The 23,559-nt window shown below is 42.5% G+C and overlaps 1 protein-coding gene across 1 annotated transcript in view; it reads left to right on the plus strand.

The window, feature by feature from the left end:
* Window positions 1-23,559, plus strand: part of LOC122557447 (transmembrane 9 superfamily member 2-like) — a 127,607-nt gene that overhangs the window by 93,061 nt on the left and 10,987 nt on the right. The window contains exons 14-16 of the mRNA XM_043705203.2: window positions 3,386-3,537; window positions 5,434-5,545; window positions 10,750-10,921. Of these exons, the coding sequence (XP_043561138.2) occupies window positions 3,386-3,537; window positions 5,434-5,545; window positions 10,750-10,921 (436 nt within the window). The remainder of the gene's footprint in view (window positions 1-3,385; window positions 3,538-5,433; window positions 5,546-10,749; window positions 10,922-23,559) is intronic.

A 23,559-nucleotide genomic window follows, 5' to 3' on the forward strand; every position in this document is an offset into this window, starting at 1 on the left:
TCCTTCACCTTACCATTCCTTGCCTGTCTGTGGGACAAAGTTATCCAACACTCTGAACAAGTGCTCCTTAAACAGCCTCCACATTTCTGCTGTGCCTTTCCCGTAGAACAATTATTCCCAATATATCCACATCGCCTGTCAAATAACAGTATAGTTTCCCCTCCCCAGTTAAATACCTTTCCCATACTGTCTGTTCCTATCTCCCTCCATGGCTATGGTAAAGATGAGACAGTTATGGTCACTGTCATAGGAATGTTCTCCCACTGAGAGATCTGACACCTGGTTTGGTTCATTGCCTAGCACCAAATTTAATATGGCCTCCCTCCTAGTCGGTGTATCTACATACTGAGTCAGGAATCCTTCCTGGACACACCTGACAAAATCGGCTCCGTCGGGAGTAAGGAGGTTCCAATCAATATTGGGGAAGTTGAAGTCGCCCATAACAACAACTCTGTTCCATCTGCACCTTGGGGGGAGAGGGTTTGGGTGTCCTATAGAAAACACCCAATAAATTGGCTGCTCCTTTCCTGTTACTGATTTCCACCCATACTGACTCAGTCAACAAATCCTTCTCAACAACCACCTTTTCTGCAGCTGTGGTGCACTCTCTAATTAACAATGCTGCTACTCCTCCCTGTTCTTAAAAGATCTAAACCCTGGAACATCCAGCAACCATTCCTGCCCCTGTGAAATCCAAGTCTTCGTTACGGCTGCAACGTCATAGTTCCAAGTACTGACCCATGCTCTAAGTTCATCACTTATTCCTGACACTCCTTGCTTTGAAACAGACACACACTTTAACCCATCCCTTTGCTCTATCAACTATGTATCTTTCCTGACATTCCCTCTGCATTCTATTTCTGCCCATTCAACAACTGCCTTCTCCTTTGATCTGTAGCTCTCTAGTTCTATTGTTCATGGAATCCTTACATTATGGAAACAAGCCATTAGGCCCACCAAGTCCACACTGACCCTCAAGAGTACCCTGCCCAGACCCCATTCCCCTAACTTATTACTGTACATTTACTCCTCCAAGCGCACCTAACCCACATCCCTGAACACAATGGGCACTTTAGCATGGCCAGATCACAGAACCTGCACAACGTTAGATGTAGGAGGAAACTGGAGCACTCAGAGGAAACCCACACATGTATGGGGAGAATGTGCAAACTCCACACAGACAATTGCCTGAGGCTGGAATTGAACTTGGGTCCCTGGTGCTGTAAGTCAGCATTACAGAGGAAAAACCCATCACACTTGGAATCTGGAGTTCACATGTAAATATTCTGTCATGGACTTCTCATATCTCAACCTATTCTGTGTCAGGTAATAACGTTAATTTCCTTGCTGATCTTCCCTGAAAAGAATTGGTACATGCTCCTTTTCTGTAAGTTATCCTATGTTTCATCACTGGCTGGCAATGGTTATGTGGGTGTTTGAGGCAATATACACCTGACTTTGCAAAATTGTGTATATTTGAAATAAATCATCAATATCTCAGCTAGCCATTTATAAACTCAGCTGTGCAGCGATCATGATATAACTGAATCCATGACATTGCATTCCATCTGTACATGTTGCTAGTCCGACTGCTTGAGTTATTGTTTCCCCATTGTTCATACCTATTGAGAAGCTTTCATTTCTCACAAGCAGGTAAACATATGTAGGATTTAGAGGATGTATTTATAGAAGGTTGGTACAATTATAATTGGCAGGTTGTTTTATTTGACATTTATGTTTGAATTTTACTTGTCATTAAGGAAGATGGTTTGCACAATGTTCAGCACTATTCGTAGAGACTTGTGTACAGAAGCAGTCCATGTCCAGGTGCAGCAAGATCTAGACAATACCCATGTTTAGGCTGACCAGTGGGAAGTTACATTTGACTGACATGTGGCAGACTATGGTCATGTCCAGCAAGAGAGTCCAGCTATCATCTTTTGACATTTAATAGCGTTACCATAATTTAATCCCAACTGTTAACATCCTGGGGGTGACTGTTGACCAGAAACAAACTGGACTAACCATAAATGTACTGAGGAGATCAAAGGCTAGGAACCCTACAGTGAGTAACTCTGCTCCTGATTCCCCAAAGCCTGTCCACCATCTACAGGGCACAACTTAGAAGCATGATGGAATACTCCTCACTTGCCTCGATGGTTACAACCCCAACAGCACTCAAGCTTGACACTTTGCAGTACAAAGCATCCTGCTTGTTTGGCACCGTATTCAGTCCTTTCACTATTGACAGTTTGCAGCAGCAATGTGTAAAGGTCAACAAGATACACTGCAAAAGTTCACCAAGGCTCCTTAGATGGCATCTTCCAAACTCTTCTTTACTCCTATCTCGAAGATAAAGGCCTGCGATGCATGGGATTCAACCACCTGAATGCTCTTGTCCAACCCGCCATCCTGATTTGCAAATACGTTACTGTTCCTTCGTGTCATTAGGTTACGATCCTTGAATTCCCTTCCAAATGCCTTTGTGGGTGTGTTATACACCCTAAATGGACTGCTGTGGTTCAGGAAGGCAGCTCACCATCACCACCACTGCCTTTGACAGCACCACCCAAACTTTGAGCTCGACCACTTTAAAGACAGCAGGTGCATGAAACATGTGAGGCACATATCATCCTGACTTAGACATTTATTGATGTGACAGCATTGTGAGAGCATTTTCACATTATGGACTACAACAACTCAAAAAAAGTGGCTTAGCACCACCTTCTCTCAAACAATTGCAGAAGAGCAGTAAATGCCAGCTTGCTGGCAATCCTTGCGTCCTGAGGATTTTTTGAGAGTTAACAAGCATCAATCAATGGGAGAGATCAGAAGCAGCAACTGAGTAGGATTGTAAATTGTAGAGGGATTGACATCTATATGCGGAATGTGACATGTAATTGAAATGCTGCAGTCAGTATTTTCCTTTCAAAATGAAACAAGTGAAGCATTAATGTGCAGGGTGCTCATTATGGTCGATGCTGTATTCATTGAGTGCCATCTTCACTCAAGCCCATGCTGATAACTAAATCTATTTTAAGAATTTTTGTTCAGAATATTCGGACACAGTTTCTAATAAAATGCACTTAGCTGTGGGAAGTGCAGGTTATGAAGGGACATAGGGATATAGCAAACTAAAATCATAAATATGCAATAAAAACTTGATGGACTAGACTTTTTATGAATTGAAGTGCATTTTAATCTGTAATTAGCAATCCATTAAAATCCCTGGTTTTTGAAGAAATTATCAATTGTAAGGCTTTTTATATTATATGCATGCTTTCTGGTTCCACTCCTAAAAGAAAATTAGTCACCTAAATGCAGTATCAGTAAGAAGTTATCAATGGTGTGCATTAAATGTGTATTTGTATGTTGTTTCTTTCAGCCTATTGATCATCCTGTCCGCACGAATCAGATTCCACGTCAAATCCCAGAGCAGTCATTCTTTACAAAACCTTTACCAGGCATTGTGATGGGTGGCATCCTACCATTTGGCTGCATTTTCATACAGCTGTTTTTTATTTTGAACAGCATCTGGTGAGTTGAAGTAAATTTAAGTTGTCAAAATAATTGTGTGCTTTCCAAGAATTTGGAGTTTGACATTGTGAAATATTGATGTATTACTAGTCTGCTATTGGACATTGTATGAAATGTGTTCTAGCAAAGTAACAAAGGTAAAGTACAGTGGTTGCTGGAAATACTCACCAGGTCAGCCAACATAAAATCTCTCAGCATAGCAATGGTCCTCTGGCCCTTTGAGTCTGAACTGACAAAACAACTCTAAATTTACAGCCATCCCACTTTCCAGCACTTGGTCCATAGCCTTGAATGTTGTGACATTTCAAGTGCTCCCCTACATAACCGTTTTAAAGGTTATGAGGTTTCTCATCTCCATTACCCTCTCAGGCAGTGCATTCCAGATATTCACTTCATTCTGGGTGGGATAAAAAACCAACCTCCTGCCTTTCATCTTAAATCTGAAATCCCTGTCACCTCAGGAGAACATCTGCCTCCGATCCATGCCCTTCAAATTTCAGGCACCTTAATCAGCCGCTCATTGCTGCCTTTGTTGTAAAGAAAACAACGCAAGCTTATCCAACCTCTTCATTTCTGAAGTATTTCATCCCAGGTAACATCTGGTGAATCTCCTCTGTAATCTCTCCAGTGCAATCATATCCTTCCAATAGTGTGGAGATTGGAACTGCACACAGTACTGTAGCCATACTTAACAAAGTCCTGTGAAGATTTGATTTAATCTCCCTGCCATTATAATCTGTGCCACCACTGATAAAGGCAAGTGTCCCTTATGCTGCCTTAAGACATGGGAACAGGAGTAGGCCCCTCGGTCATTCAAGTCTGCTCTGCCTTTTGCTAAGACAGTGGCCTGATCTGACACTCCTCATATCCACTTTCCTGAATTTGCCCTGTAACCCTCGATTTTCCTGCTGATCAAGAATCTATCTGTCTCATATGCATTCTACTCTCACAGCTGTTTGTGGCAAGAAGTGAGAAAGATGTCCAATCCTCTTGAGAAATTGTTCCTCCTTGTCTCAGTAATTACCCTGTTAAGCTGTCCTGTGGCCTTAAGGGATCTGTAGGCAAGGTCCCCAAGATTCGTCTGTTCCTCTGAGCTACTTAGTATCTTGACATTCATTAAGTATACCCTTGTCTTGTTCCTTCTTCCAAAGTGCATCACCTCACACTTGTCAGGGTTGAATTCCATTTGACCAATTGATACACGTCTTTCTGTAAGCCAAGACCGCCTTCTTCACCATCACCTAACTAACTTTGTCATTCATATCATAACATGCTTATCATCTGCCCCAATTGCCAGGTTTTCTTCTGGCATTTGTTACCTTAAAATGCTTGCGGACTGAATGGATGTGTTCTGGGAGGCTGAAAGCCAATCACGCTTGGTTTCTTCAGTGTTCGAGAGGCCATATTGTCAGCACCAAATAGAATTGAAATAAATACTTATATATTTCACCTAGGGCGAGTCTTTGGCACCTTGGCCAGTGACGAGAGAGGAGATAAAAGGGGCAGACATTGTGTTGTGAGAAAGAAACTTGAATATAAGTGAAGTAGGAACAAAAGCATTCATCCCCTCAAAGCTGCTCTGCCATTCAATAAGATCAAAGCTGATCTGTTTGTTATTTGAAGCTCAAGGTACCCTGGCTGCCTTGCATAGGAACAGTGCAAGTTTAGAGCATAATTTTTTTTTTGTAATGCAGGAATATCTAATTGATCTTTACTGGTTTGGTTCAAAAGTTTTCCCTCCGATTGATTTATTTGTAATTTCAGTTGTTTCAATCCTTTAAGTCCTTGTTTCTACGTGAATTAATAGTTGCTTGGGTGACACTGTTTGAAATTGGTGTTTTTAATCAATACCTTCAAGTATTCACCTTTGTATTAATTAATACATTCCAATTTCAGGTCCCATCAGATGTATTATATGTTTGGCTTCCTGTTCTTGGTGTTCATCATTCTGCTCATAACATGCTCAGAAGCCACCATCCTACTCTGTTACTTTCACCTTTGTGCAGAGGTTTGTATTCCCAAGTTTGCAAATACTTGTTTAAGTAATATAGCTGCAACTTTTGCCAAAATATCTCTGCAACGGGGATGGTAATGTGTAGTCTCTTAGGTTCTTCTTTTTAGTACTGTTTCCTTTTATTGCAGTTTTGCAGAGAAAATAAGTTCACATTTGATTAGTTAAAAATCTCTCAATACCAGGTTAAAGTCCAACAGGTTTATTTGAAAGTACAGTCTGTTGGTCTATGATCTGGTGTTGTGATTTTTAATTTTATCTGCCCCAGTCCAACATCAACACCTTCGCATCAGTGTCATTTTTTGAAATTAAAATCCAGCCCATACTTGCAAAACCCAAATATAATGTCCTACATTGGGTGCCATTCTGCAATGGAACAGCACTTATGAAGCAATCTTGATTGTGCTAAGAATTTCATAAACAACCAATTTAAAGTCATCAGTCATCACCAGGACGATACTAATGGTATGAAACTATATAATTAGTAACTGACCAATTTGCTCATTCCCCTTAGATAGCACCTTCCAAACTTGCCACCACTTCCATCTAGAAGGCCAAGGGCAGCAGATACGTGGGAACACAAGTTGCCTTCTAAACCTGACTTGGAAATACATTGCTGTTCCTTCAGTGTTTCTGGGTCAAAATCTTGCAACTGTCTCCCTAGCGAAATTTTGGGTCTACCTACCTATGTGAGCTCATCAGTTCAAGAGGCAATTCCTGCCATCTTCTCAAGAGATAGGCTATAAATGCTGGAGCAGCCAGTGACATATCCATGTCCTGTGAATGAACAAGTAAAACTATAACTGAGAAGTGACTGTGGAAGGTACTGGGAACTCTTTCCACTGAAGCAGAGGAGGTGAAAGCATGCTAGAGGTTTTTGAGATATATGGGATTCAATATTAAAAAAATTCTTGTTATTAGCATTTTCAGTGATCACCTTTGATAGTTTTGTGAGACTAGTTTTGGAGGTCCAGAAACTTCTTTGCAAGTTCATGCTTGACTGGACTGTTACTTGGAGCTGGGTAATTATTAGTATTATTTAGAGGTGTAGCTTCCAGTTCCATTCATGTAACTTTCATGGACCAAATAGAGTTGTGATTTGGCATCTGATTGTACCCAGGCCTGTGTTTTAGGGAGATCAAAGCTGATGGTCACAAGTCTTTTTAATAGAAGCTTTAGTAGAGTTTCCTGAAAGGTAATTATCAATGCCATGAATTCTTAGTGTGGTTTGTTGTCAAACTCTTGCCTGGCTTCTACTTAAAAGATCTATTTATATACTTCATTGCTTCTGTTATCTCAAAGCCAATAATATTTGTGTAAAGATTGGAAATGGGCCTGGGACCCTGCCCTTGACTACCATCTCGTGCCTACTCTTAGTAGTTCGTATTTAAGGTCGGCTTTGCTTTGAAATGTTACGTTGCAGCCTCTGTCAAGATGGTCATATGGATCATGGGCTCAGAGTCCCCCAGTTGCCAGTAGAGCTATACCCTGGTGTATAAGATGTGCAATTTGTTGGAATCCATTTAATGATTACCTCTTCATTGGGTGATGTGTTGATTCATTTATCTTTATCTTTATTAACAAGTCCTGAATTTGGTCAGAGATGTGGCAATTTTGAAAATTTATTTCAAGTGTTTGTGATTTAACATTTGTGTACACTAAGATAAGCTCTCTCGCACCTCACACCCACATGCTTGCTCTCAGCCACACGCACGTCCCAGTTAAGAATTTCTTGAGTAGATTATAGGAGTCCAGCACAGGAACGGGCCCTTTGACCCACCATGCCTGTGCCAACCATCTTTGTCATTCTAAACTAATCCCGTCCAACTGCACATGGTCCATATCCCTGTATTCCCTGTCTGATCATGTCTGTCTGAATGCCTCTTCAATGTTGCTGTCATATCTGATTCTACCTCTTCCTCTGGCAGTACATGCCAGACACCTGCAACCCTTCTCTTTTTAACAAAAAAACTTGCCTCCAACATCTCCTTTAAACTTACCCCCTATGTCCCCTTGTAATTGACATTTCCACCTTGGGGGAAAAAGACTGAGTATCCATCCTACTGATGTGTCTCATGATTTTTTACACAATGATTAGGTCACCCCTCAGCCTCCAATGCTGTAGTGAAAGCAATTCAAGTTTGACTAACCTGTCCTTACAGCTAATACACTCCAATGCAGGCAACATCTTGGTAAACATTTTTTGCACCATCTAAAACCTCCCCACCTCCTTCCTATTGAACGGCGGATCGTACTACAAATTAAAGTCTTTTATGGCTCAGTGTGACTTGCCAGCTTTTGTATATAATACCTTGATTGCTGAAGGCAAGCATGCCGTATGCTGCCTTTGCCCCCTTTATCCACCAGTGCTATCACTTCCAGGGTGCTTTGGACATGCATCCCAAGTTCCCTCTGTACATCATTGCTCCTAAGGGTCCTACCATTGACCTTGCATTTGATAGTCCAAAGTGCATCACCCCTCACTTGTCTAGATTAAATTCCATCTGCCATTTCTCCACCCAGCTTTCCAGCTGATCTATATCCTGTTGTTTTCTTTGACAACTTCCTCACTGTCTACAATGCCACCAATTTTCATGTCATCTGCAAGTTTACTAACAGACTGATTAGATTACTCAGTGTGGAAACAGGCCCTTCGGCCCAACAAGTCCACACCGACCCGCCGAAGCGTAACCCACCCATACCCCTACATTCACCCCTTACCTAACACTACGGGCAATTTAGCGTGGCCAATTCACCTGACCTGCACATCTTTTGGACTGTGGGAGGAAACCAGAGCACCCAGAGGAAACCCACGCAGACACTGGGAGAACGTGCAAACTCCACACTCCCCGTGTCTCTGGCGCTGTGAGGCAGCAGTGCTAACCACTGTGCCACCGTGCCACCGACTGAGCTACCCGGGCTCGCGGCAGGCTACCCGGGCTCGCGGCAGGCCACCTGCACTTTCATCCAGATTACATTTTCATCCAGATATAGAAAAAAGGTCCCAGCACTGATCCTTGAACGGCCACACCCCTCCACAACTACCCAGTGTCTTCTATGACACAGCCAATTTTTTATCTGATGTACCAACTCACTGTGCATCCCATGTGACTTAATCTTCTGGACCAGTCTGTTATGAGGGAACTTGGTAATTGCTTCAGTAAAGTCCATGTAAACAACATCCACTAGCCTACAACATCCATCATCTTTGTCCCTTGGTCAAAAAGAACTCTATCAGATTTGAGGGATAAGACTTCCTCTGCATAAACCTGTGCTGAATATCCCTCACAAACCTGTTCTTTTTCAAATGCAGGTAAATCCTGTCCTTAAGAATTTTCTGCAATAATTTCCTTACCACTGGTGTAAAGCTCATTGCCCTCTTAATTTCCTGGATTATTCCTGTTGCCCATCTGAATCGAAGGATTGGCTGTTCTCTACACTTCTGGGACCTAGCCTGTGGCTATCAAGGATACAAAGATATCAGTTGAGGTCCCAAAAATCTCCTCCTTGCTTCCTTCTGTAAACTCTGATAGATGCTATAAGCCCCTGTGGATTTCTCTACCTTTGTTTTTCGCGACACCTAATAGTTCCTCCTCCTTAATATCAACATATCCCCAAATATCAATGTACCCTTCCCTAATCCTATCAGCATCCATGTCCTTGGTGAATATTGATGTGAAGTACTACACTAAGGACCTCTCCCACTTCTGGTTCCACACCGAAATTTCCTCCTAGCTAACCTCTTGCTCCTAATATATTGAATTGAATTTATTGTCAATGTACCAAGACACAGTGAAAAGCTTTGTCTTGCGAGCAATGCAGGCAGATCAAATTTAAGTAGCCCAGATATCTAAATAATAGGTAAACAGCTGCAAAAGCAAAAAACACAGGTACAGGCTAATGTTAAAGTTTTGAGAGTCCATTCAGTACATGTGTATGAAATGCCTCAGGATTCTTCTTAATCCGACCTGCCAAGGACATTTTATGCCCCATTTCATCACCTGACTCCGAAAGTTCTTTTCTGTTTCCATTATATTCCTAAAGAGCCTTATTTGATTTCGGTTTCCTAAACCTTACATATGTTTTATTTTTTTTGACAAAATGTTTCATGCTACTTTGTCATCCAGGGTTCGTGAATCTTACCATCTGCATCCTTCGAGAAACATGCTGGTCCTGAACACTCAAATCAACTGACCTTTGAAAGATTCTCCCATATCCGATGGGGATTTACCCTCAACCAGCTATCCCCAGTCATTAATCTCTCCAGTTCCTGTGTAGTACTGTTGTAATTAGCCTTCCCACAATTTAGCATGTTTACCCAATAACCAGTCTTATCTTTATCCATAACTATATTAAAACTTAAGCAATTATGATCACTTTTTCAAAAATGACCCCCCCACTAAAAGTTCAGTGACCTAGCTCGGTTAATTCCCTAATGCAAGATCTAGAATGGCCTCTTCCCTAGTTGAAGTATCTACATATTGTTTCAAGAACCTCACACTCTGTCCCATCTAAGCCCCTAGCACTCTAGGAGTCACAACCGATATTGGAAATTAAAATCACCTACTACAACAACCCTGTTGTTGACACCAAATCCTCCACGATTCCATTCCCACCTCCACCCAGTCATGATAATTAAGTTGAATTCTCCCATAATCATCCTTGGTTGCTTCATGCTCCCACACGGAGGCCTAATGACAAATGAAAAGCTTTCAATTGCTCAAACCCTGTCTCAGCTACTGATTTGAGCGTTAGGCCAGTCGCCTTTTGCCAGAGCTGACCCTGGCTATATCAAAAGGTTATTCTGTCCCATTCACAATGATGGCTGAGATCTTGAGGCCATTTTTAAATTTATATTGTTGAAGAAAGAGCTCCTCAGAAAGAAGTTACTTTTCTGTCTCCTTCTCTGTTTCCCATTAAAACACCAACTGCAAGAACTTGCTTTGTCTAAGTTGGGTGTGATCCCACTTGCTGACCTTTAATGGGCCAGTTAGGATAAAATGCTTCCACATGACTCTTCCTGCCCATGAAGGGGTCAGGACCTTATTTGACTGAGGTATCAGGATCCTGACCCAAGGAGCAAAGCTCTACCCATTGACTCTCTAATCTTATTTTTAACATTCTAGCCTAGTTAAATGCAACACATTTATGTCCTGATGTTGTCTAGCTAATATATTAATTTTGTGTTATTCCTTGAATAGGATTACCACTGGTGGTGGCGATCGTTCCTGACGAGTGGCTTTACAGCTGTTTACTTCTTTGTCTATGCTGTTCATTACTTCTTCTCGAAGCTTCAGATCTCCGGTGCAGCAAGCACAATACTATACTTTGGATATACTCTTATCATGGTCTTGATTTTTTTCCTGTTCACAGGTAAGATGGCAGTGTACTATGTGATGTTTATCTGCATTTTTTTTTAACTGGTCTTAATTCCCAGCTTTAGAATTGCTTCCAGTTCTCAAACTGCCACAGTGGGGTCTGAATTTGCCTTGCTTGGCTTCATAACTCGCCATTGTCTAACAGAATAACCACAACGCTACTATACTTCTCTCAGTATAAACCACAGCTAGCTTCTTGTTCTTGTGGGTTCTGGTTGAGCAAGTTTAATCCTCTTTGATGTAAAGGCGCGTCATTTCATGCAGTACAGACTGGCATTCCCATGAACAGAGAATTCATTCTACAGCCTTACTGAATTTGATCCATGCAAATATCAAAGTCTCAGATTAAGGATTTTTTCCCAGTTGGAGGCCGAGCCAAGCTAGGTGTGGTAATATCAGTATTAATTCTGTCCTAATACAAAATGCGAAATTGGCAGGAGTTTGGTTGTGATGCGTAATTTCAATAGGGAAACAATAGCAGCAAAATTGAATGTTAAGTATTGTCCTTTTGAGTCACAGGCAAAAAGAAAAATCCTCCAGTGTTTGTGTCCCTAATATCTGCAGGTCAGTTTCTCTGATAGTGTTCACCCACAAGAGACAAAATCAATTATGTTTAAAAAAAAATAATGAATCGGGATGATCTGGCAGGTTGTAGCCTTGGCACATCATTGACTCAGTACAAATTGACATAATGCAAAGAGCAAAGCTTTTTACTGTATTTTCTTTCATCTGGATTTTTAAAATCAAATTCTGTCAGTCAGTTTCAGTACTTTAACGTGGCACTCATTAACCAGGTGTTACTGTGACAGGTTTGATGTTTAAAACAATGTCTAATGCAATCATTTTTCTGGCAGAGCCTAATCTCTCTAAACGAGTATTTTATTCACTTCTGTAGTGCTGCATGACTGGTTCCCTTTGTTAAAATGGGTTTTGATCTATTATGGATCTATATTATTTGTACTTGGGTGATTGCTGCAGCACCCACCACTGTGAGGAAATTGTGAGCTTGAAGGAGCATGTGGCAGCTGGGCTCAGTCATTCTGTGTGCCTTATAATCAGTTGCTCGTGCTTTGAATCGCTACTAGTTCTTAGAGTGAAATGAATGTGTTTGAACCAAGTCACTGTTTCAGTGTGAATCTTTCAGGTTTTTTTTTTTTTTTGCAGTGTTTTCCTTGGGTTGTGAGCTGGCTAGGCCAATGTACATATTGCTTAAATAGTTAGTGACAGTTATTTTATGGATGGGATGAAAATTGGTTTTGAGCTGAATATAAGAGCAGACAACTACAAGAATATATCTAGCAGCAGCAGCTCTGAATAGCCTTCAGGATTCAGAGTATTGTCAGAACTGAAATAGTGCTCAATTGTTTTGCATATTCTGACTGTACAATATCTGTTCTACAATAGATAGCTGGAAACATATCACCGGCTTGTATGATATCATATAATGGTCTTTACATGGCTTGTTTTGGAAGGCCTTGCAAGAAATGGTGCTGACTGCTGAAGAATAGTGCAGAGTGTGATCAAAGTCCTTAAGTTATTTGATTTTGGTTCCAAGCACAATTATTTCGTATTTTTGAAACCAATTACGAATTAGGGTGGCACAGTGGCTCAGTAGTTAGCGCTACTGACTTAGAGTGAAAGGGAGGCCTGCTTGGATGACTCTGAAGTTTGCACATTCTCCTTGTGCCTGCGTGGATTTCCTCCCATAATCCAGAGATGTGCAGGTTAGGTGGATTTTCCATTGTCCATAGTGTGCAGGGATGTGTAAATTAACTGGGTTATCCACTGGAAATGCAGGGTTATGGGAATGAGCTGCCAGCAGAAGCGGTTGAGAATGTATTAACAACGTTTAAAAGGCATTTGGATAAATACATGGATAGAAAAGTTTGAGAAGGATATGGGCCAAGTGCAGGGAAATGGGGTTAGCGTTGATGGGCATTTTGGTCAGCGTGGGCCTGTCTCCGTGCTGTAGGACTCTGACTCTTTATGACCCCAGAAGGTAGGTAGGGCGAGTCCGGGTGCATTGCTGTCTGGAGGGTTGATGTGAACTTGGACTGAATGCTCTGCTTCCATACTGTAGAGGTTCATGAGAGATCACTGTTTTTTAAGTCAGCTTTTCAGGTGCCCCAAATATTTGACACATAAAATAGTTGACCTTTTTTAAAACTCGGTGGATGCAGGCAATGCTGGCTGGGGCATTCCTGATGAAGGGCTTTTGCCCGAAACGTCGATTTTGCCTGTCCTCGGATGCTGCCTGAGTTGCTGTGCTCTTCCAGCACCACTGATCCAGAATCTGGTTTCCAGCATCTGCAGTCATTTTTTTTACCTCATTTATTGCCTATCTCCAGTTGCTTTTGTGAAGGTGGTGGTGAGTTGTCGTCTTAGAATGAATAGTAGGTACACTCAATCCTGTTAGAAAGGGAATTCTTGGATGTTGAGCAGACATATATCAGCATGTTGAATAACTTAGAACTGAACTTGCTGGGTAGTGGCTATCCCGCTTGTATGCATGCCCTTGTCCTTCAAATTGGTAGAGATCATAGATTTGGAAAAGGGTGTTGGAGGGGACTTGGTAACTTCCTGAAGTGTATCCTGTAGATAGTAGCAGCTGGGTTATAGCACTGTGTACTCTGTGTTGGTGGGGAGAGGCATTATGATTCCAAATGATACCTTAGATTTGAGAGCTGAACTTGGATTGATAGACCATAAGTTTTACTTGTGGTGTTCACTGGCAGGCTACTATAAATACGTTCAATGTACTTTTAACAGACAAAAACATTGATTACACATTAAAAACGGAATTACATATATGAAAAAGACAACTTGAAAAGATTTATCAGAAAGAGATTCAATCCCTTTTCCAGCAATGTCTGTCTTAGGCACTCGATCCAAGTGAATTATCAGTCCAGTCTTCACTCTGTAATTTGTCTCACTGGGTTGCATGCATTTCCTTTTATTGGCTTGCTACATACTCACTAGGCGTGATTCACTCCATCTCTGAAATGTACAGACAGGCTGACTTTTCACTGATTGCCTACTTTGAGATTTGCGAAACAGCACATGACCTGGTATAGATCTTTGTCTTCACATGCTCTTGCCACACATTCTCCAAGTTGTAAAACCTTGACTTGGTAAATATTTTAGCAATCAACTCATTAGGTAGCTTATCTGGTTTTTTAATTTCGCTATAGGATTTTTGTGGCAAAGCTGTTTTGACTCTCATGTTTAGGAAATGAAATAAATTTGAGTTTTAGGGAAAAAAAAGCCCATTCACAGCACTAAAAACCAAAAACCTTCTTACATCTACTTTACAGTACAAGTACTAATATATTATGATTTGGAGGTGCCGGTATCGGATTGGGTTGTACAAACTTAAAAATCTTTTAACACCAGGTTATAGTCTGTCTGTCTGCCTCTCGGTCTGCCCCTCTCTCGCGTGCGCGCCCATCTCTGATTCTCTCTCTCTCTGGTTCTCTCGCTCTCTCACGAGAATGAGTTTGTGGGGTGAATATGTACTTGTAGAATTGCAGTTTTTGAGCAAAGTAAAATATATGAATTCATGTAAGATTCTCTAAATCACTCTTTTAGATGAAAATTCGTCTGAACATTGGAGCACAGACAGCCTCACACACAATACTTTATCTGGGCCAAAATGGCACTCATTGTGAAAGTTCACTTGAAAATGTAACTAAGAAAGTTTTGCAATTTATATATGAAAGACCTGAAACCAATATGTTCATTCTAAAAGATGAGAGACTTAACAAACAATCCAGGTCTTTGTCATTATATGATTTCAGTTACATCACACTGTAAACTTTTGCTATAAATAGTGTCCTACGATCTTATACTCCATAACCACCTGATGAAGGAGCAGCGCTGCGAAAGCTTGTGCTTCCAAATAAACCTGTTGGATTATAACCTGGTTTTGTGATTTTTAACTTCCTTCATTGAAAGAATTTTAAAACTGGTAGATGAGGTGACAATAAAGTAGGCTGCGTTGTCCTAGATGGTAGCAATTTCTGGTATGTTGCAGGTACACCCGTTCAGCAAATTGGTGAGTATTTCATCAGACTCCTAACTTGTGCCCTGTAGATGATGGACAGGTTTAGGGAGTCAGGAGATGAGTTACCTACTGCAAGTCCTATAGCCTGTGACCTGCTCTTATCGCCACTGTATTTATATGGCTCATCTGGTTAAGTTTCTGGTCAGTATTAACCATGGGGGAATTCAGTGATGGTGATGCAATTAAATGTCATGGGGTAATGTGTAGATTCTCTTTTGATGGAGATGGTGATTGCCTGTCATTGGATGTTGAATGATATAAGCTGTTGGTATGTCAAGTTGATGAGACAGTAGGACCATGCTAGAAATCATATAGTTAAAAGTTAACGATTTTGGAAAATACACAATTCCTTAACTTTTTTTTTCTTTTAAGATCTCAGTTGACAGAAAGCCTGGACCAGATTATTTTGTTGAGAGAATTTGTTTAAACCTCTATTACACCTTGTCTGATCTCTGATTAGCCCACAACAGTGTTTGAGGAATGGTCATGTGAACTGCCGATAAATTCTGTGCCAGTATGCTATTCACTTCACCTGACAAAGGGACAGCACTTTGAAAGCTTGTGATTTCAAATAAACCTTTAGGACTATAACCTGGTGTTGTGTGACGTCTGATCTTGTCTACCCCAGTCCAACATCAGCACCTCCACCACCTCACCTCTGCATTCCTGTATATCTCAACATTCTTTCAACCTCTTAGAGTCATAGATGTACAGCATGGAAACAGACCCTTCGGTCCAACCCACCCATGCCGACCAGATATCCCAAATCAAGAATCAGTCTGCAGCTGCTTGAACATCTAAAGATTCTGGTCCGACTGCCTTTTGAAAAGGGGAACTTCAAAGGCACTCAACCTTCTCAGAAGAGAGATATTTCTTCTTCTCTGTTTTAAATGGCTGCCCCTTACTTTTAAACTCTGAGCCCCCAGTTCTAGATTCTCCATAAGAGGAAGCATCCTTTAAACATCCACCCAGTCAAGCCCCCTCAGGATCTTGTGTGTTTCAATCAAGTCACGTCTGACTTTTCCAAATGTGAAATGGTAAAGGTCTAGTCTGCCTAATCTTTCCTTTCCTTCATAAGGTTATCCACTCATTCCAGATAATAGTCCAATAAACCTTCTCTGAACTGCTTGCAATGTATGAACATGCTGCTATGAGTGTGACTAGTACTGTATTCAGTACTATCTTTTGCTGTAGCTGCATATTCTGTAATTCATACTTGTGAACACTAGATCTCTCTGCATCATAGAGCTCTTCAACCTCCTGATATTTTTCTTTTTGTTTCTTCCAAAATGAACCATTTCATACTTTATTACCTTGTCTTCCATTTGTCAGATCTTTATCCACTCCCTATCTCTGTCCCTTTGTAGGTTCTTCATGTCCTCTTCTCTCTCACTCTCCTACCTGTCCTTGTCTTATCAAATTTAGCTCCTATTATCCCTTCCTCTGAATTATTTAGATACATTGTAAACCGCTAAGGCCCCCGCACTGGCCCCTGTGGCACACCGCTCATGACACCCTGCCAGCCTGAACAAAGGTCCACTTATACTTGCGAACAGGAAAACAATATTCTATCCATGCCCATGTGTTGTCCCCCCTACACAGTGAGATTTTATTTTCCATAATCTTTGACATCTTATCAAATGTCTTCTGGAAATGTAATACAATATATCCACTGGTTTCCATTTATTTACAGCACATTACTGCTGTCAAGAATACATGTTATGCCGTCTTTTAAGGTCTATCCTGTGATATTGTGTAGCTAATGTTAAGGGTCCTACAGACTACACTCGAGAGTCTCCTTCCCCCTCCTTATTTCATGCTCCCACCAATATAGATTTTATAATTTCTGATCCAAAATCATACTTGTAATCTCACTTATTCCATCCCATATCAATGTTGGCTCTAGTTTTACTTGGTCTCTTTGATACCATTCTTTATCAAATGCTGCTTGGTATCAAGGGCAGTCACATTCACTCCACGTCTGAGTTTGAGCTCTATTGTCTATGTTTGGATCAAAGCTGTAATAAAGCCAGGAGCTGAGTGCCTCCTGCAAAACCCGAACCGAGCATTACTAAGGTTATTGCTAGCACTATCAACTACATTTACTGATATCCAAGTCATGGAGATGTACAGCATGGAAACAGACCCTTTGGTTCAACTCATCCATGCTGACCAGGTGTTCTAAATAAATCTGGTCCTATTTACCAGCATTTGATTAGACTGATGGGGCAGTAATTGGCTAGTTTGGATTTGTCCTGCTATTTATTGTATAAACCATATCTGAGCAATTTTATGAATGTAGTTGTACTGGAGCAACACCTTGTTATAGGTAGGAGCTTTTGACAGTAAAGAAATTGAGGGTTATATTGAGCAGGTGGGTAAGTGGAGCTGAGTCCACAAAAAGATCAGCAGTGATCTTACTGAAAGACTCGATGGGCCAGGTAACCTATTCCTACTTCTGTTTCTTAGGTTCTTATGGTTAGTTCTGGAAGGCAATTCTCCAGTATTTTCACAATGTTGTCAGGGTCCAGAGGCCTTTGCACTATCTGGTGCCTTCAGCTCTCTCGAGGAGATGGTGGCTTGCTTGTCATGTTGCTGGACTAGTTATCCAAAGCCTGGCCTAATGACCTGGTGAACGCATTCAAATTCCACCATGACAGCTGGTACAATTTACTTTCAGTGAAACTCATCTCAGTGACCATGAAACTGACATCGATTGTTATAACACCTTGCCTCCACTAATGGCAGGGTCAATAAGATTGGGTGTGCTGCTGTTTTCAGTGCCTGAGTGGATAATGCTGGTTGCTCTGTCTAGTTTCATTCCTTTTTGAGATTTTTTCCATGGTTTAATGCAGCTGAGTGGATAACTTGACCACTTCAGAGGCAGCAATATGGCTGTGGGTCTGGAATTCAATGTGGGTCAAGTAAGATGTACTTGAAGGACGTTAACAAATTGGGAGATTTTTACGGCAATGAAATTTGTTTCACCACTATTATGGTGAAACATTTAATCCCAGATTTTATATTAAATTCCATCAGATATTTGCATCGATTTCAGTGTTAACCTCTGGATTGCTAGTCCAGTGACATTACCACGATAGCACTACCTCCCTGCAGATGATTAACATTGTGTTAACATGATTGTTAGAGCACAATTTCCACTAAATAGAGGCTTGCATTCTTGTGTCAAAACGATAGCTGATATGAAAGATACACATGCATGTGGTTTTTGACTCCACTCCTCTTCCTCTCCTCCTCACCCACTTCCCACAAATATTGAGCACCTCCAGCTTCAGTTAAGAGCAGCCTCTGTCCTTGCTGACTTTGTTTGATTGCTGCCTTCACATTGTTAAATTCACGAATGGGTGTCAGGCTGCCACTGTGGACTCTATTTTTTTAGGACCAAATCTATTTTAAATTACCATGGTTAGGTAAAACGGCTGAAAAATGAGAGAGTGAAATTAGCTATTTTGTGGCTTTGCAATAATGCTGTGTTATCATAAGATTTAGATTTACAGAGGAACCTCTATTATCCAAAAGACACTGGTTGGGGGAATATTTCGTTCGATTAATCTAATTCTGGATAATGGAATGCTGGATAACACAGTTTAGCCAAGCATTGGGCCTTGTGATCTTGCCAGATAATCCAATATTCAGATAATCGAATGCCAGATCATAGAGGTTCCTCTGTATTACATGTATATGAAAATAAAATGAAGTGTTTTATCAAATGCAAAAAGGCCACATCTCCATGCTGTGGTGCCATCTTGACGCACTGAATATAACTCAAGATTTTACTCTGGTGGAGGTTACTGTTCCTCCTCCTCGTTACCCCACTGCTCAACATCAGCTGGGGTCTCAGTTACATGCCCCACCCTCCTCCACCGCGGCGTCCAAGCTGGAGCCAGGGGCCTAGTCTTGCCTCCTGTTCCAGACATTGCCACCTGTCACTGGTAGGTGGGGTCCTGGCTCTGGGCTCCTCCACTGCCAACATTGAAGCCTCTGCAACCCCAGAGCCAGAGCTGGCCATGGGGCCAGTCCCTAACTGACTTCGCTGTGGGACACAGAAAATATGGAAAGACAGCAAAGCAGCCATTGCTTGAGCAATTTAAAATGTGTGCGATGGTGTGGATGTGGCTGGCTCTGCAAGATGCCCACAAGAGGCCAAGCCAAACCCTGCCAAACCACCCCCCCCCGCCCCCCACACACACACACACACGCACACACACTATTTTGACTCTGGAGATTTGATTGAGGGAGATGAATGGCGGTCTTGATTAACTGCATGCTGCTGTCAAGCCAAATGAACATTATGGTACATGAATTTCAGTGATTGTGGTGCCAGACACCAAAGCCCACATTTCCCCAACGTCTGAATCGGATTAAACTGCACCTCCCTTCACCTGTTTGCAACAGTTTATCATGACCGTACTCACTAATCTGCATTTGCGAAACTGAGAACATGATCACAGCAAACCTTCGATACTCTGCGATTAACCAGCACTTGCTGACCAATTTGGGTTCTGTTGAGGATTGAGGTGAACAGTCAGGCTCGCAAAGTAGCTTCTAGCAAATAAGAATGAGCCACATGTATTCATATGCAGGGCCTTTTTCTCTACAAACAGAATATATCCAATTGTGCCCTTTTCAACTAAACAAAAGTATGGGTTACAGCTGTTTCCTCTTGCGTTCTCCACAGCTATGCTTCAACCAGTCAGCACCCTTTTTACATACAATACAAATTGTTGAGCTCTTTAAAAGTTGGTTTTCTTGCATCTGTCCTGATGAATGTCAGGAAAATGGTTCAGCAGCATATTATCTTTGTTCAGTAGCATCATGTTTTTGTACTGCCATGTGACTCTTAGCATGTATAAATAATACAACCTATTCAAAGTAAAGACAAATTATTAAATTAGATAAAACATTTGATTTGTGAACAGCTATTTCTGATTATCGTTTCAAGACATTTGAGAAATAAAAAGGATGATATTGAATCTAAAATTACAAACCTTGCAGTCTATAACAATAGCTGCTATAATTTGAGCTCTGCTGAAACTTTCTTTTCCTCAATATCTGATAAATGTCTTAATGAAGTGCAATTAAGTACAGGATCACAAATATCACAAGAATGATCAGTAATGCATTTTACGAAAAATTGTGATGACATTTATTAATAGTATATATTTCAGTTTTGTAAAGTGAACAGCTGTTTTTGTTCTTGACATGTCGAGTTGCAATTATAGATGCTCTTGGGCTATTAAAATGAGGCAGATTTGGGTGAATGATCATTTTCTGCCTAGTTCATCACTGCACACCGGATTTATGTTTGCACTTTGTAAAGTGAATAATTGTTACAGTGAAGCTGGTTGCAGTTATGATTTCATTTTAAAATCAATAGATTGACAGACTAAACAAGTCACTTAAAGGAAACTGTTCTCATTCCACAAAAAGGAAAGTGGGTTTCCTTTCAGTGTGACCCTGTTTGCTTCTGCCTGTCTTGTTGCTCACTCTCGTTCATTTGAGGCAAAGCCCTGTTACGTTGCTAAATGAAATCAAAATGAAGCAGGCTTTTAACACCTTTGTAACTTCTAATCTTAGCTGGGTGCAGAGCTGTAAAACTGATTCCTGGAAATATTGCAGAGCAGGGACAAACTGCGCAAGGAAATTTGATTTATAAAAAGCTTGTTCTTTTGAGGGTGGGTCTTCTGTCCAGCCGTTGAGTTTTTTGTATTAGAGTTGATAACTCCCAAGACTCAATAGCTAGCTTTGGCAATTATTTTATTTAAAAGAGATTGCACTTTAGAAGTACACTGGGTGGGCTATGATGTTGTTGAGTCGAATAAGGTGGGCTTGGGAGAGCGAAGGCTGCATCAATCAGTATCCGTGAAGTTAATAATTTCAGAGTTTTCTGAATGCCCTTCAAGTGTTACGAGAACAATTAGAGCATTTTCATTCTGGACGAAAGCACCACTGCTAGTTTGACAATTGACCCTATGCTTGCACATTGGTACTGGTATGCACATCCAATCAGGGGAGGGGTAAAATGTGTCCTAAAACTAGCTACATCCAATCATGATTGGACTTCACAAGTTCTTTAATGACTACAGCACTTTGGCATGTGGAAAGGGCTACATCAGTTAGTCAGTTTGTTCCTCTTTGGAGCACGGTCTTTAATTCTGTATTCTGCTTTATTGGATAAATTCACCCCGGACATTGGGATGCACAGTTCACAGCATATCACTGCAAATTGTTAAACGCAGTGACTTATGATGAGTGAAGACAGGCGGGTACATTCTGTGGGCAGTTGGAAATATTGGATTTTTTTTGTTCATGGAAGTGGATGCCTAGCATTTATTGCCCATCCTTAATTACCCAAAGGGCAATTAAGAGTCAACCACATTGCTGTTGGTCATGTAGATTAGATCAAGTAAGGGTTACAGATTTCCTCCCTGAAGGATATTAAAAAGCCAGATGGGTTTTTACAAGAACTGAAAATGCTTCTGCTCTTGCTATTAAGCTATCTTTTAATTCCGGATTTTTCAGTAAATTCATATCCAACTGCCTGCCCTAGTTGGAATTGAACAGTATTCCCTGAACATGGTTTGAGGTTGTGGATTACTAGTTAATTGACCTTTCACCTGTTCCACTGTCTCCTTGCAGACATGTGGTAAATAGAAGGCAAACTTGTGCAAGGCTCCCCTGATTTGATTTTTTGAGTCCATCAGATTAAGCCCTCGGCCATAGCTGCAGGTGCCCTCATTTCTGCAGGTGGAGCTGATTTCTGGGTGAGGTGCTAACACTTAGTTTCAGCATTGACCTGGGGAATGCATAGTGTTGACATTCAATACCCAGAATAAAAGGCTCCTTTCCCAATAAATACCTCTCGCTTCAATGAGGAGGGAAAAAAAAGTTACTCATTGGCCTCTTGTGGCTCAGCAGTAATGTTCCTAGTTCTGGACCAGAAGATCTGGGTTCAAATCCCACCTGTGCTGAAGGTGTTGCAACATATCCAAACAACTTGTTCCAAAATATGTCAGAAAATTGGAGTAAATTACTGGGTTGACCCCATTACAGTTAATCTAAAACTAAGATTATCTGAAGAAAGCTGCTTAAATATTCAAGAACTTCGCCATCCTTTTTTAAACTACTAAATAAGATCATCACCTGATACTTAGTTTACATCAAGTTCAGGTTGATCATGGCTGATGTGTTCTGCCTTCTCCCTGTCACACTTGATCCCCTCTCTCTCTCTCTCCTCTCTCTCTCTCTTTCCCCCCCCCCCCCCACTCTCCTCTCTACCCTCCCCCACTCTCCTCCTCCTCCTCCTCCTCCTCCTCCTCCTCCTCCTCCTCCTCCTCCTCCCCCACTCTCCTCCTCCTCCTCCTCCTCCTCCCCCACTCTCCTCCTCCTCCTCCTCCTCCCCCACTCTCCTCCTCCTCCTCCTCCCCCACTCTCCTCCTCCTCCTCCTCCCCCACTCTCCTCCTCCTCCTCCTCCTCCTCCCCCACTCTCCTCCTCCTCCTCCCCCACTCTCCTCCTCCTCCTCCCCCACTCTCCTCCTCCTCCTCCTCCTCCCCCACTCTCCTCCTCCTCCTCCTCCTCCCCCACTCTCCTCCTCCTCCTCCTCCCCCACTCTCCTCCTCCTCCTCCTCCCCCACTCTCCTCCGCCTCCTCCTCCCCCACTCTCCTCCGCCTCCTCCTCCCCCACTCTCCTCCGCCTCCTCCTCCCCCACTCTCCTCCGCCTCCTCCTCCCCCACTCTCCTCCGCCTCCTCCTCCCCCACTCTCCTCCTCCTCCTCCTCCCCCACTCTCCTCCCTCCTCCCTCCCTCCCCCTTCCTCCCCACCCTCTCCCCTCTTCTCCCCCCCCACCCTCTCCCCTCCCCCCACCCTCTCCCCTCTTCCCCCCCCACCCTCTCCCCTCTTCCCCCCCCACCCTCTCCCCCCTTCCCCCCCCCACCCTCTCCCCCCCTTCCCCCCCCACCCTCTCCCCCCTTCCCCCCCCACCCTCTCCCCCCTTCCCCCCCCCCACCCTCTCCCCCCCTCCCCCCCCCACCCTCTCCCCTCTCTCCTCCCTCTCCCTGTCCCCCCTGTCCCCCCTCCTGTCTGTCCCCCCTCCTGTCTGTCCCCCCTCCTGTCTGTCCCCCCTCCTGTCTGTCCCCCCTCCTGTCTGTCCCCCCTCCTGTCTGTCCCCCCTCCTGTCTGTCCCCCCTCCTGTCTGTCCCCCCTCCTGTCTGTCCCCCCTCCTGTCTGTCCCCCCTCCTGTCTGTCCCCCCTCCTGTCTGTCCCCCCTCCTGTCTGTCCCCCCTCCTGTCTGTCCCCCCTCCTGTCTGTCCCCCCTCCTGTCTGTCCCCCCTCCTGTCTGTCCCCCCCGCTCTTTAAAATACACTCCATGATGTGGCCTCCACAGCAGATCATATTGGCCTTTTCTTTTTGCCTAAGTTGTTTGTTACCACCTCAAAGATGTCTAACACATTTATCAGGTATGGTCTCCCCTGACTCTGCCATCCTTTACCATGCACTTCCAAGTGCGCCACAATCACTTTTTCTTAATCACAGTCAGTAAAATCTTA

Source organism: Chiloscyllium plagiosum, unplaced genomic scaffold, assembly GCF_037043375.1.
Source record: "Chiloscyllium plagiosum isolate Xiang-an unplaced genomic scaffold, Cpla_swu_hap1 HiC_scaffold_11, whole genome shotgun sequence".
Taxonomy (NCBI): domain Eukaryota; kingdom Metazoa; phylum Chordata; class Chondrichthyes; order Orectolobiformes; family Hemiscylliidae; genus Chiloscyllium; species Chiloscyllium plagiosum.